This window comes from Patagioenas fasciata, chromosome 4 (assembly GCF_037038585.1).
Source record: "Patagioenas fasciata isolate bPatFas1 chromosome 4, bPatFas1.hap1, whole genome shotgun sequence".
NCBI lineage: Eukaryota > Metazoa > Chordata > Aves > Columbiformes > Columbidae > Patagioenas > Patagioenas fasciata.
In genome coordinates, this window is record NC_092523.1 from 70,265,369 (window position 1) to 70,280,747 (window position 15,379).

At 39.5% G+C, this 15,379-nt stretch overlaps 1 protein-coding gene across 2 annotated transcripts in view; it reads left to right on the forward strand.

Annotated features, from left to right (window-relative positions):
- SEC24D (SEC24 homolog D, COPII coat complex component) overlaps positions 1-15,379 on the forward strand; it is a 68,231-nt gene that overhangs the window by 9,175 nt on the left and 43,677 nt on the right. The window contains exons 2-7 of one of the 2 annotated variants that reach the window (XM_065836591.2): positions 1,747-1,923; positions 6,333-6,527; positions 8,465-8,591; positions 10,672-10,820; positions 12,735-12,992; positions 13,795-13,916. In XM_065836591.2, coding sequence (XP_065692663.2) covers positions 6,377-6,527; positions 8,465-8,591; positions 10,672-10,820; positions 12,735-12,992; positions 13,795-13,916 — 807 coding nt within the window. In that variant the 5' untranslated portion in view covers positions 1,747-1,923; positions 6,333-6,376. Of the gene's footprint in view, positions 1-1,746; positions 1,924-3,436; positions 3,626-6,332; positions 6,528-8,464; positions 8,592-10,671; positions 10,821-12,734; positions 12,993-13,794; positions 13,917-15,379 lie in introns of those variants that run through there. The other variant, XM_065836590.2, reaches the window with a different exon arrangement.

The following is a 15,379-nucleotide window of genomic DNA, read 5'->3' on the forward strand; positions in this document are numbered from 1 at the left end:
TTTCATTTTATATAGGGCAGTGTTTGAAGGGTGAACTCCAATATTTTCTAATTGCCATCAAAATTGCTTAATCAAAATGCCAGTATTCACTTCTGTTGTACCCCTATTTATGTTTCTATTGTGCTTAGTTTTTATATTAGAAGTGTGAGTCACAACACTGATGTGTTTCTTCTTACCGTAATGTTCTGTTTCTTGAAATATTACATCTCTCCTTTTTCTTCACGTAGCATTTTTAAATCTGACCTCACAGTCACACTATTTTTTTCAGGAAAAGCATAATTCATTCAAAATTTGATTGCTTCTTTTTTACTAAGGCATTTGCTTTCATTTTCAACTTTTATAAATATTAATCTGCATTTTGCTGGTAAAGCTTTTTACACTGAACTGTAAACTGTGTTCCATAGATCTTAACTAGACAGTAGACAAAACATTGAAGAATACTTTAGTGATTATATGTCAGCAAAAGAGGAAAAGAAAGTAATCTTTTTATGCAAACAGCTTTAAGGACCCTTCTATGTTGTGTGAAAGCAAACCTGTGGCTTTGTCTGCAGGACACGCACATCAAATAGAGAAAAAAGTGTCCGCAAAAAAAAAAGTCTTTTAAAATGTAGAATCTTTGGAGTTTTCTGAACTATTCCTTGTGATGAAATAGTCTTTTATTTAATGAATGTACCGAATATTGTCTGTGTCTTCCCCCAGAAAATGGTTTAGAATACATATATAGATTTTTTGAAAAATCCACACATCACTGAAGTGCTGATATTTGTCTTGTCACAGGTTTGTGTTAACACAATCAACATTAACTGTTACAAAAGCCTTACTAGACCTATCATAGTGAGAAAGACACGTCCGTATCTCAAATGCATCATTATGGTGTTCTGACTCTTCCTGGGAGCTTGTGCTGAGGCTTTATTTTAAAGACATCCTCTAAATGAAAAGGTTAGGTTAGGGTTTAGGTTTCCTTGAAGCACACATTGTCTTAATGCAATGTGCTATGAGACACAGACAAGAATTCTGCACAGTTTGTCCATGAAGGGCTTCTACAGGCCTCCAGCAGTAACTTCAGGGAACAGATCAATCCCAAATGATAAAAATAATGATTTTTTTAAAATGAGTATTTGCCTCTGAAAGATTTGAATTAGCCTTTTATAAAGCCTGTATTGGTTCCATAACCAATAACCACCCAAGCTGATGGAGGACTATTTGTTTTGTTTCAGAACTAATAGAAAAAAAATCTAATGAGAACTTGAAAAGCGAGATTTTAGAGGCAGGGGATTTGCTATTTTTTTAATATAGATGAAAAAAAGCATATAGACAAATTATTCAATTTACTTCACCAGTGCTAACTCCAGATTAAGTCTGAAATATATGAAATCACATTAGTTTTCAGCAGCACTGCATAGGTACAACTTCAGGATAAACTGATTGTTAAGAAAGGTAATTTAACCTACAAGATCTTCATTATTGATGATGATAGAGAAGAAGCCAGCCTGATGGTCAGATTTTTATTAATTAAAATTATATAATTAAAATGAGAACACCTTAGCAATCCTGCAGTCTCATTTTTATGAAATTCCTTTCCAGACCAGGAATGCACTTAAATCTTTAATGATGTTTCCACATTTCTGAAATGGAGAACCTTAAATTACTTTTAATGTTATAGGCAGAAACTGTAGATAAATACTACTTGTAGCTTCAAAACATCCTGGAGCATGACATGCTGTGTGCCTTTCCTCTGTGTTCCAGGGTAATTGACAATGGAAGCAAAGCTGCATCCTCAAAAAAAGAGGCATCCTGATCCATTTCCAGAGTGTTTCTGAAACAGGGGAAAAGCTGACACCCTCACAGCTTCTCCGTGCTATCTTCTGCTGATCTCATCTCTTGGTTTCACTAGAGCTGATTTCAGGGAGAAGAAATCTGATAGTAAGTATTCAGTGGCCAAGTAAGTGCACGGTTCCTCAGTGCTGAATTATCCACAGCTGCTTACTGTTAATAGCTACCAGCCAGACACAACAGGACTGGTGGGACAGTGACCTGCCTGTCTCCACAACAAAATAGGGAATGTCCAAACTTCAAGCCATTATTTTCTTCAGTGGCAAGGTATTTCAAAATAATTGTGCATAACTGAAGGTAATTGTATGTGTATTTTGCTCTGACATATCCAACAGCATCGGTTCCAATAAGATGTAGAAAAGCAGCTTATATTACTTGGTATTGAATCCAGCCCTGGACAGAAAACGTGAAGACAGGTCAAGACTTGTTCTTGCCCACTTTGATTTGCTTGCTTGAGCCTTCTTCCAAGTCTTCCATGTAAAGGACACCCCTGTGTACCTTCAACTTCACATCTGTTTCAAAGGCACTGGGATTTTTTTCAGAATTATTTTGTGTGGTAATGAATGCTTTTGACAATCTTGTCTGAGGCAACAGATACTGAGATTTAGCACCATTTAAAACTGTTTACTACTTTCAAAAGCTTTTTTAAGGTTGTAGAACACTCGAGGGATAAGAAAGCTTGTGAAGCCTGAATTCCAGATGCATATAAGTTATGATGCAGTCTTTAACTGAATAACTTTTTTCCCCCACTAATCCTCTGCCACTTTTTTTTTAATTATTATTTTTTACTTTAATATCACAGGAAATAGGGTCGGTTTTTTTGACTGGGAAGAACAGTCACTTTACCAATACATCTTTCTCACGTTACTCCTGTGTTTCTACTTTGTTAATTAGAAAAACATTGACTCTATCCAGTAACCAAGGCAGAATTTTTAAATGTACTTGAACAGTAACTAAACCCAGAGTATGCAAACAGGTTGTACCTGTATTGTATTTCACTCTAGACATTCACGTGGCATAATTTTACATACATATATAGCCACAGATAAAAAGGTGTTTTAAGGTACATATGAGAAAAGTATCATATTTTTAGGGCACTTCTATGTTTACAGAGGAATTTCATGCCCAACACAGAAGGGAAAATGAATTGATAATAACATCTATAAACGGTAGGTACCGTGCGTGTGGGTTTCTAGCCGATCTAATCGAGTTACTCGGTGTGTTTCTAGTTGGGAAGCCACGTCAGTCCTGCAGTCCGTGCCCCGAGCTGTTTTCTGAGCCGTTTCCCGTTCTGAACCCGCTCCCGGGGGCGCTCAGCGGGCACCGCCGCCAGCGCGGCTCTTCTCTTTGGCTGCAATGAGCCGGCTCTGCACCCGCTTGGCGGTGGTGCCCAAAACCAAAACGGCTCGGGAAGAATCAGGCTTTCCAACAACAACGCGGGCCCGGGAGCCGCCACCTCCCTGCCCGGCCGGCGGAGGGTCCAGGCACCGTCCCCGCTCCCCTCCCCCGCGGCTGCTGGTGCGGGCACGGCGTCACTGCGCGCACTGCGCATGCGCTGCCACGGGGCTGAGCGCGCTCCCGGCCCGGGGTGGGGGAGCGAGAGGCGGTGGCGCGCGGGCAGGCTTAGACGTGGCAGTTGGGCGAGCGCGTGTTCCCGAGCGGCGGCGCGCGCGAGCGGTTGGGGGGCTGCGCGCGGCCCCAGGTAACGGTCCCAACGGCACAGCCAGACCGGCGCCACAGCCCGCGGGGCGACTCCGGCCGCTGCCCTGCAGGTGCGGCGGGCACTGCCCAGGTGAGCAGCCCCGGGAGCGGCGGGGTCGCGACTGTGCCCCTCGCGGGGAGCGGTCCAGGGCGGGCGGGAGAGCGCCGGCAGAGGCAGCCCGAGGGGCGGTGGGAGAGGGCAGAGGCTTTGGGCGCACTGCGGCAGCCGGGGCAGTGTGCATCCTACCTGTGTGCATCCCACGTGCGTGCATCCCACCCGCGCAACTTGCGGCCCACCTGTTGCCCCTCGGCCGGCGCGGGGGGCAGCGCACAGGTACCCGCCCGCCGCTCTGCTGTGCCCGGGGGCTGGCACACGCGTTCTGCGCCCAGCAGGGCCATAGGGCCGACCGGATGGGGAGACCTGTTACACTGGTATAGGTATTTAAGATCGTTAGTTAACGGGGGTGAGCTGGGTGCAGATTTTTCACTGCATTGGAGTAAATTTAAGCTTATGCTTTCATAGCTTATTTCAAAATGTGTTTTTTTTAAAAAAAATGCATCTAGCTATATTCCATTCTGTGTATATATTGTGTGCAGATGAACACACACACACACACCCTGAAGAGGATTTTCCAAGTTGAGGTTGCAGCATGCCTTGGGAAGGGATAGCGCCTTTCCCTAGATGATGTGTTACCAAACACAGTGTATCTGAAGAAATGTAAAGTTAATAATTTTTCAGTTAACTGAGAATGTGGTGCTCAATTTTTTATTCTATTATCCTACTTCTGTATGCACATAGTGGAATTTTACCTCTTCCTAGAGATACCATTGCTGTAGAGCATTGCACAGATTCATCAATACTCTGAAAAAAAAATGACTACTTGTTCTGTAATAGTGGTAAATTAAATCATGGAGAAGTGTTTGTGTTAATGTTGTTCTTCAGGCTATGGGGTGTAAGGTAAACTAGTGTTGAGACAGGGAGAAGAATTTTTCACGTCCTTCTGTGTGGTGACACTTGTAGTAAACAAAACCAGGGCAAGATCTGGGTTTAGCAGATCCTCTGATCTTTCTCATGCGATTTCCACCATGAATCTATATGTCTCTTGTCAGAACCTGGTTGCTGAAACCACCTTAGGTGATCGATTTCTATTGATATTTTGGGTGTTGCCTCCAAACTAGGTTCATTGTGTGTTGGTATGTGTATATGAAGGGATTGAATATGCTCAATGTTAATTAGAATCTAGAACTGTGTTTATTAAATCTACACTATTTTGCCTGTGGTTCCTGTCCCTCTTCAGCACAACCTCTGTGTGTTTATACTGTCTGTGGGAAGTTTGACGTGGCAAGATTTTTTTTGTGTGAGGAAGTTGTGGAGGAAGTCATTTCCCCTGGATGCTGTCACAGCTAAAGGTATTGGCTGTTGCAGCTGCCTCAAAGTGGAAATTTCTTCCTTTATGTAGATATAAAAGGTATATGTGTTTATGCTAGTATGTAGGTAATTTAGTGCTGATTTACTGTCTTTTGGAGCAACTAAAGCTCGTACTGCCACGTCTTTTCCGATGGGAGCAGGGGAAGGAGGAAAGTATGAGTGGCAGCAAGAAGCCTCTCTTGTTTAAACTTTTTTTCTTCTTCCCACGTTTACCTTATTAACTAAGAAATAGAAGACAACTCTCTAAGTTTATCTGTCTGAAGCAGTTTAATGCTGCGACTGAGGAATTTTATGTGCGGCTTACAGGATTGTACGACTAATGCGTGAGGAGGGCTAGGCCCAGCTCAAAGTGATTTCATGTCTGACATGGAAGATAAGTAAAACTGTTGCTTGCTTTTTTTTTTTTTTCCCAGAAGTGTATGCTTAATTTGAGAAGTCTAGAGATATATTTTCTGATAGGGATAGCTTTTCTCTGCTGACATGTGCTAGTGCAGCATTAATTTGCCTGTTGTGATCTTGGCGCTGCGTGTAATTTTGAGATGCCTTTGTGCGTGCTTCTGCAGCACAACTCCCGATTTGCTTTAATCCAGTTTGCATACTCAAAGCTGAGTCCATGGCTCAGTCCTAAGAAGATGAAGTATAGATGGTTGGGAAACCTATTTCAAAGGAACACTTAACATCTAAAATCCTAGTTTATATCATGTGTCTTTAGTTCTTTGAGGATGCCTGACCTGTGTTCTTGGGACTCCAGAGATGTAGTAAGTACTTGTTCTATCTCTCTTGTACTTTATATACTGTTTTACCAGTATCATACACAGGGAATCTTCCCTCGTTTGCTTGTAATGGAGCTGATGAAGAAGGTTTGATTAAAAGCTGGTGCCATGTTCCATACTGCTCTAAAAACAGGCATACTAGCACAGGAGAAGGATTTCCTTAGAGGAGTTTCATATTCTAATCACTCAGCCTTTCCTGATTTTTCAGTATGTTCATTGAGATGTCTGTTATTTGGGTAGCAGGACTCACAGTGTCTTTTTCAAGTCTAGGTTTTCCCAGTAAAGGGAACAGTTTGAGACTTTCCTTTGAGTTTTTCTCTACCTACATATCTATCACTTACAGTTTCTCTCTCTGTGGGCCTGGGACAGGTGAATCCCATTTGGATTAATTCAGTGATTTGTTTAAATTCATGCAGTATGCAGTAGTACTGGGGAAACTAACCAAGGAAGCAAACAAAACCACTATTTTTGCCAGACTTCCAGGTGCTTTTTTTGCCATCAGTTGTGACTTTTGTCTTTTTAGGAACACAGTTCATAGCCTCTTATAATGCACAGAGAGTGAAGAGTAGTAGCATGTGTCACTTTCTCTTTTGCAGATTCTTAAAAAGGACCCAATTCTTGGAATGAGAATATTGCCGTCATGAGTCAACAAGGTTATGTTGCAGCTCCTCCATATTCCCAATCCCAGCCAGGGATAGGAGGCTTTTCCGCAGGTTTTGGACCACCTAGTCCTTCACTTCATTATGGGCATTACGGGGACCCTAACTCATCATACTCAGCACCTCAACCAGGTATGAAGTTGGCTTAACATGTGTTTTCAGAGTCTACTTTTCTACAAAGACATTTTGGATCTCCTCCTTACTTGTGTCAGTACAAAATGCTCGATTTTACACTGCTACTGCAACAGGACTATTGTTGGTGCATAGATGATGATGTAAGATGCCTGGTAGTGGGTATCTGAACTTCATATGTAATTTCCGTTATTCAGAAAGCTATAAGTACCAGTGCTTAATGCTGTATTATAAGTAATACCTAATACAGACAAATACAAAAGGAGCGATTTCTGGGAGTAGAGAAAGGTTTGTCAATTTATATGTGTTAATGGCAAGCAAGCTTTCTGAAAGGAGTTATGTTCTTCACAATAGGACCTCAGTCCTACTGAATTCTTGAGTTCAGACTTGCCTATGAGTATGAAGTTGGTGTTCTCCTACTTAATCTTGCTTACTGGGTGATGTATTTGGATAATGGATGATAAGTAGAGCCAATCTACGTTCTAACCACTCAGGCAACAATTACTTTCTATGAGGAAGTGCACCTTGGATATAAACAAATTACAAGCAAATGGGATATTTGCTCCAGATGATGTAGTTGATATCCAACAGAAAGCATGGCTGTCATTGTCTCTTCATTGATTTTCATTAATTTTAATTTCCTGTTGCGTGGCTTTAGATCTTTCAAGAAGAATAATGTTAGTATATGGTGGCTGAATCTTAAAAAAAAAAAAAAAAAAAGTAAAAATGAGAGCATGGAATTGAAGCCTGTTTTGTTGTAAGTCATGCTGGTCTAATTTTAGTAAAACCAAAGTGGACATGCTGGACTAGTGGATTGGGCCGCAGAAAATATCCAGAGAGTAAGATTTCTTTTTCCCTCTGTAAGTCTACTAATAGACATAGCCAAGACAGGGAGGCAGGAAGAGGGACCATCTCAATATTTTACCTGATGTCACAGAGGAAAATTAATTAAAACAGTGAAGATGTCTGAATTATTCTCTAAGGTGTCAAAAAAATGTATTTGTTAAATTTTTAAGTAACATTCAGCTCATGATAAGTTACATTAAATTTAGTATTTGAGATAGTGGAGGAGGATAATGACAGAACTAAGTATCTGAATATTTGAGTTTTGAAAAATCTTCTGTATGTCTTTGATTTTTTGAGGCATGTGAAAATAGGAAAAGAAGGTTTACCCAGTTTCTCTAAAACTTATAGACAGCAGGAGTTGTGTTACCATAATCCAATGCTGAACATAGGCAGAAGATAGAATTACTTTTGGTGATTGGCTTATTAGAATACTAGGGGAAAATACCGGTTTTAGTATCAAACATTTGATGTTAGAGTAATTTAAAGGAAAATAATTCAAGAAGTTGAGGTTGAAAAGTTGTTTATTCAGCACTGCTGTTTACATAAGTTATAGTCTTTTCACAGTCACTGTTCCAGTTCAGAATTAAGAACCGTTTTTACCACAGGTTTACAGATATGGAGACTTTTATTTTTTTTTTTTAAAGGGTTGTTTTTCCAAATTTTCTTTCTGATCATGGTCTCCAAAATCAAAGGGACCTCTTGCTTCTCCCTGTAAAGATAACCGGTTGACAGGGAATTTGCAGTATACCAAATTGAATTGCAGGGTCTGTTTGTCCATTCTTGCTTCTTTCTCACTATACCTCTTGGGTTCTTTTGTTGGAAAGTTACCAACTACTATTTGTTTCCTTTTTACTATCTGTTCTCTTTCATATCTGCTTCTATAGCTGACAAGAAATCTGTCCTTTCTTATGGAATCACAGAATGACTGAGATTGGAAGGGACATCTGGAGTTCATCTAGTCCAACCCGCCTGCTCAAGCAGGGCCACCTGCAGCCGGTATTCTTATTGCTAGAGCTGGGCCATACACTAGGATTGCTTGGTGTTCTTGTGCTTTCTTACAGGGTTCTTACATGAAAGTACTTCTTTTGCAGGTATTCCGAAATCAACTGCACCTTTAGGATCTTCGGCTCCTGTTGGGCCTCCACCACCTGGTACGCACCAGTTCAACCAGACCAACTTCCACAATGGGCCCAGTGTGCCAGGGCAACAGCCACATAGGTGACTTTCAAGAATTAATACATGAGACCTAAGCTGTTTGACCTCTGTTTCCTCTCTTTGGCTGCTTCACTGTCATTTAAGTATGGCATCCCTTTTATCTTCAGCAGTTCTGACTTATTCCAGTTCTGAACTGGATCTTTTAGTTTGGTTCCCTGTGATGTTAAACTGCCGGATGATACACTGTGATCTGTAATCCCATTAAGTTCCATTTTACAGCAAGTCAGGTCTTTACCACGGGCTGTTTGTTTTATTTTTAGTTATTCTTTCTGCTTGATCTTAGACCTATTGCTTCAAAGCAGCAGTGAAGTGTTGTAAGTGCTGTTTGATATTGAAGTCACATTATTTTTTTTGATCACTTTATGATATCTTAACTCTCCTTTGCTATGAGGTACCAAGTAGGTGTTATTTAAAAAATAATAGTTGCCAGTGAGTTTTGACTAGAAGCTGGTGCGTGCCTCTATATCTGTAGTTACTCCCCTCCCTCCATTGTTAGGATGTCTTTGCTTCATTGTTGTGGGATCACAGCCAAAGCTCCATAGGGTTCCTTAAAGCCATTTTTTACTGCAGGTTTGTTATACTCTCTCAGGTGGATGACTGCTACTCTTTTGCTTAGATCTGACATAAACTAATCATAGTCGATTTAAAGTGCTGCGGTCTTGCCTCCCAAGCTTACAGGAAGAAATGGAGGAGAGAGGATTGGGGAAGGGAGAAAATCGAGATGGGGGAAACTGTAAAAAGAAACATTGGAAAAATTATGGTACAAGGGAACAGACAAGCTTTATTATACAGTGGTTGTATTGCAGATAGTTTTAGGTGGGTAAATATGCTTAGCTCTTTTATTTAATTCTGTTAAATGTTAATTATTTTGCTCACCTACCAGATGTGACAGAGTTAGAATTTGGGTACTGATAGCCATTTTAGTTTTAGTGAACTTGATGCTGTCTAACAACATTCTCATTTTAGTTGGTTGAAATCTTAACCTGATTCTGTGCTTTTTAGTTGTTGTATAGTTGTGTTCAAATAAAGCCATGTATATGTTTTATTAGGCATCAAAATAGGGAAGCTAGTTTGTTGTCATTGTGTTATCACTGTGTAAAGACCCAAAGAGACTGGTGATCGATTCTAGAGGACAATGCAGAGGGAGAAGTGCTTGTCGTCCTGAAGATATAAAAACAAGCAAAGAAAAAACAAGGTGAACAGAGTCAAGCTGATGTGACCAACCCAGCAAAATACCGATTCTCTTTCTTAACTTCGAGTCATTGCCCTGACAGCTGTACATCTCCTGTTTTTTACCTGATTTATTTTATTCCCAAATTGCTGAGAACCTCTATATCTACATCAAAATTTCAAGGAAATGAATTCTACTTCTCTTGATATAACTAGTACCCTCCTCAGTGTTAGAAGTGGTTATGGGAAAATCAGTGTAGATCTTCTTTGGGAGGTAGCCTGAGATCTTATTTTTCTGGAGTAAAACAATCTGGTAGAAAATATCTTTATAAGCCACGTGTATGTTACCTCTTTGTTTTCTTTAGTTCTTTATCTTGCATGAATAGTTTTCCAGATCAGATAACCATAAAGCAGTTTTTCCCCACCTGCACCTTTTTTTCCACAACTACAGGGGACTCCTTAAGAGTTTCTCACTTCATTTTCCTCTCTTCACAGATTTTTCTCCTAATCTTATTCACTCATTCACGGTAGGGAATCTTCCTTTATAAGCATGAGAAGAGGATGAAGGGATGCAATATATTCAGAAACTTGTGTTCCTTGATCTTCAGACTTTCATATAGTTATTACCGCTCTCTCTCTTTGTCATGGCATGCTCTCTCTTCTTTGTTTCTAACTATGCAAACAAACATTTATTGTCTTTTTTTTTTTAACATTGTCATTGTACATTCTCTCTGTGCTTAGTGACTTTTAGTACAAGCATATGTTCTCTGAGCAGAACATGAGCAAACTCTCTTAAGAGTTTGACTATACTAATGAATTTTTTCCACACCACCCTTTAGAAGGTGTGAGACCTTCGAGAATTATGATTGGTTGATGTAATTTTTTGCATAACTGCACTAATTTTTCACTTTAGGTTTCAAGGCCCTCCACCTCCAAGCAATACTGGACCTTCCTATCCTCCCTACAGTCCTCAGTCACAACCAGCCTACTCAAATTCTGCATCCACGTCATCTACAACACAACTTGCTAACCAGCTCAACAGTATGCAGCTAAATAGCTATGGTAATCACTTCTATCTGATTGACTTTTTCTCAGTTAAAACTATTGAGACTATGGTAATTAGAAACTTAGTGAATTTCTATTGAAGCAGAAAATGAAATCTTTGATCACTATTACTTGCTGAAGTTTTTAGATTTTTAATCTCATCCTAAATCAATATTCTTAGGTTAATTCTGAAGCCATGTTTGATGAACCTTCCATAAAGGTCAGCTACCTTATCAGTCACTTCTCAAATTATTTGGTGATCCTGTCAGTCACAACCAAAGCATGAACAAAAACATGCAGACAGGGTTTCATTTTTTCTTCAACTTTTTAGAGTTTCTCTCTGTTTTGACACTATTTTATAATTTTTTTTATCCAAATCCTATAGTTTAGTTTTTCATCTAAATTTATGTGCATGAGGTAAAGCCGTGAGGTAAAATTCTTTCCATCACTTATTTTCTCTTTGATTATATCTGCTTTTCTTGAGTATTTCCTGGTGAAATTTACCATTTCATTGAAAATGAATGGAATTTACTTACCATCTTGTTCTGCTGAGGCCAGTGTGTTTAGGAAGATTAATTTTTTAAATGAAGATCACTTTGGTGGTGGATATCCTGGTAAGATATGTGTAAAGGTGAATTTTTCAGTTCAGACCGCACTGATGATATCACTCTTCCTACCCTGACTTTTCAAGTTGCTGATTTGTCTTGAATTAAACCTACATACCTACCATGGGGCTGACCCTCTGTTTGTACAACTGGTTGTGAAAACTTACACATTCTTCACCTGAGAAAAATTTATTTAGACTCTAATTCAACCCTGAGGTACTGAACTGCAAGTCTAGAATTAACTCAGGCCTTTTTATACAGGATAAAGTGTGGCTCAGCACTTCTACAGCACTTAATTTAGAGCAGCTTGTATTATTTAGAGCCTTTTTTTTTTCTGTTTCTGCCTTCATTATATGGCCTTCATCAATAATTATTTAAAATATAATCTTGCTTATCATGTTATATGCTAGAAGGCTGAGATACTCTTCACACCACCGAGGACATGGTTTCTTTACAACTCTACCTCTGTGTTGTTTTTTTTTCTTTCTGATTTTTCCTCAGCTGTAAGTCTGAGCTCATATAACCTGACAGAGTGCTGAAATTCCCAGCTACTTGTAAAGCTACTGGAGTGCTGTTTGCTTGTATCAGCTGAGAACCTGAGCTTGTGTTTTGCATGTGAATTTTTTTTTCAGTTAGCATGTCTGGCAGAGATCCATTTTCATATTTGTGTATTAGCACATTGGTCCTTTTACTCCAGACCTGACTTCGGTTATTTTTTTTAACTTAGTTGAAAATTATTTTCCTGAAATAATAGAAATTGGACAAAAAAAATGTAGGTTTTGTAAAGTAAAGTATTTACAGATTGTAAGTCTCAAAGCCCCCCTCCTATTTACAGAGTCCTCTTAATTCTAATTGGAATCCGTATCTTATAAACAAGCAGCTATTTCTCACCAGTGTATACCAAGTAATTCCCACATGCAAACTAATAAAAACATGCCACATAGGAGAAATTGATTTTTAAGCAAAAATAATGTTGTTTCACATTATGAAATGAAATATTATTTCAAAAGCAAATAGCAATTTATGTGTATTCTAAACAAGAATTGTCAAAGGCCAGCCTCCCTCTGTCTTTCCCCATCCACCCCAGCTGCACAGTTTCATTGAAAATAGAGCCAAAATAGAAAAAATTGGATGTCTGAGTCAGTTCAGACTTAAAACTATGAGGTCAGATTTGTTATGTGAACAGGCATTCAGAATCCCTGTGATGCAGTATTGCCAGTATGAGATACAATATGTTGTGAAAGTATTGATCAAAAATAGAACTCCTACGGCACGGAGTTAGTAGGTTATCATTTTTGACTCAACTGACATAGAGTTTCTTGCTCAGGTCCTGGCACTGCTCCGAGCTCTTGCATGTCTTCTGGGCATCCGACATCTTTTCAGGGTCCACAGTTACCACCACCGACCCAGCAGCAAATTGCTTTACCACCTGGATCGCAGGTTCCTCCACTAGCAAATAATGTTAATGGACTTGGTGCTCCACCATCATTGCCTCCTATGGCCAGACAGGATGGGATCACTGGATCACTCCCCCCAAATCCTAACTTAGGACAGTCTCCAGGGCCTGGATATCATCCTCAGCAAGGTAGGGAAAAATGTTTGTTATGTACTTGAAAACAAAATATGCATTGAGAATAACTGGCGGAACTGTGATTGTTCATAGCTGATGTTCTGCTCACTTGGCAAAATGAAAATTTAATCCTCTTTATGTAGACTGGAAAGATTCACATTGTCAGTCAGTGCATTTAAGGCAGGCTACGTTTTTGCTCATAAGTTCAGCACTCTGTTGAGAATGTAACCAAAGAAAAAAAAAAGGAGATTAATCTAGGTCAGGAACAGTATTATTCGGTTAGCAGTAGGTTAAAGTGCAACATGCTCCAGAAGGGAGTTTTTCTTACACTGTGTAAAGGTATAGGTTGCTCTCTATCTTACACTGTCTTTCATAAGCACCTTTCAAAAGTGCTTTACTATAGCAATAAAGAAATGTAATAGCGTGCAAAACACATACTTTATTTCACTTGACATAGTTGAGTCAAACAGTTATTTTGGCAACTAGAAAGCCAGCTAACCAGACCAGTTTACATTGACTGATGTTACAGGAGAGATTCTCAGTAATGTAATAGCCTGGTTTGAGAAGCTGTGGTAAACTCTGCTGACCCTCCTACTTGGCACATACCTGAAACCAGAGTTGTCACACCTCGTTTATGCTTACCTTTACAACACAGACTGCATGAGCCAAAATAATCAATTTCTTTTACTTGCTGAAAACAGAAGGGAAGGAGAAGTTGCATTTAGCTGTGCAAGAATGAACTGTATGGTAAAAGTTGATGTTAAATTGATAACACAACTTAAATACTTCAAATTAATTATCACTTGTAACTCTGCAGCAAACTATGGTACTCAGATGGCAGGATCTCAGCTGTCTTATCCTGGTGCTTTTCCTGGGGGTCCAGCACAGCTTTCGGGTCCACCACAGAAAAAACTTGATCCTGACTCTATTCCAAGCCCAGTAAGTAATATGGCAATGATATTTTTGTTTTAATGACAGAAAATTTCTGCTGCATTTAAGATACAGGAATGGCAATGCTAATATTGTATTTATTGTAGTAGTTGTTTGTGTTTGTTTTTGGTTATTGTTTGTGTTGCGGAGGAGAGCTGGAGGTTGTGACATTTGTAATCTGTGCTGTCAGTTTTGGAGAAATGAGTAGTGTGTGATCTTAGTTTTAGAACTGAAGAGGCTTTGTAACTTTAGCTAATGTGGGACATACCCATGACTTTGCATACTTTAATAGGAGTTCTTAACAGGGTTAGTATGACAGTAAGCAGTATTGAAGGATTACTTGCATTCACTCCAGCTAATCACTTTCCTTTTCACTCCAGAAAGTTTGTAGGCTTAAACTTAGTAACAGATAGACACCTGAAGTAGGATTTGTGCCGAATATAGGTATGTGACCTTTAAAACTGCAATCTGGGAAATGCTGAGAAGTCCCATGCTCAGAAGGCACCTCACTGTTTGATCACAGGAGTTTCTCAGGCAACTGGAATTATTTCCCTGAGCATCCCTCCCATTGCTGCAGCCTTGTAAGGATTTCAGTAGCTTGGAATATGCTTAATGTATAAGGTTCCTACAGGTTCTAGAGGCGCAGCTGTTGAAGCACGCCTGAACATGCACCAGTGGGACAGTGTCTGTTCTTCTCAGAATGGTTTTAGAGAAATGGAAAACAAGGTTATGGTTGTGTTCATCTTTCTTAAATAAAGTTATTGTTACCCAAAGGAATAGCTAGTCAGATGCAGGTTGCATTTAACTTCTTTTTTTATTGAAAACAACTGATTGAAATAGGGGGAGAAAACATGCTGAACTCATGGGGAAAACACATTCTGATGTACACACTTATACTGGTTCTGGCAATAGGCCAGACAGGTCAAAAGGTCCTTGAAGAGTCAGGATTCTTGAAGCAGGTGGTGTCCTGCAGATTTAACCTGGAAATTTCTACTTAGAAAAATGAATTAACCACCACACTGTAAGCTAATCTGGGTGAAAGAATCATCCACGGCTCTGCTGAAGACTGCCCAGGAAAGAGTTTCTGTTCCACTGAAATGAGGGAAAAGCATTTGTGTAAAAGCCTGTCACTGTCTACTAGGGGACAGCCCTGCCTCCTTAAATTGGGATATTACTTTATCCTTCTAGAAGAGATTATTTGTTTTATCCAGTAATGATTTTGACATAAAACCCCCAAAATTTTGGAAAAAATGTTTGTTGATAATCACTTAGAGATTAATGTAACAACTGTAATTGCTTCTGTTAAAGGCAATTTTTAAGTTAAATGTAATTGAAACCCATTGTGTAAAAAAAATGAAGTGTCTGAATAATTAGCAAGTGCCTTTATTAGATCAGTCATTTATAGTGTTTCAGTATGGTGCTTTTTACGTAAGAAGGATAAAGTGGTATTGTCTGATTAAAAAAAAAGGCGG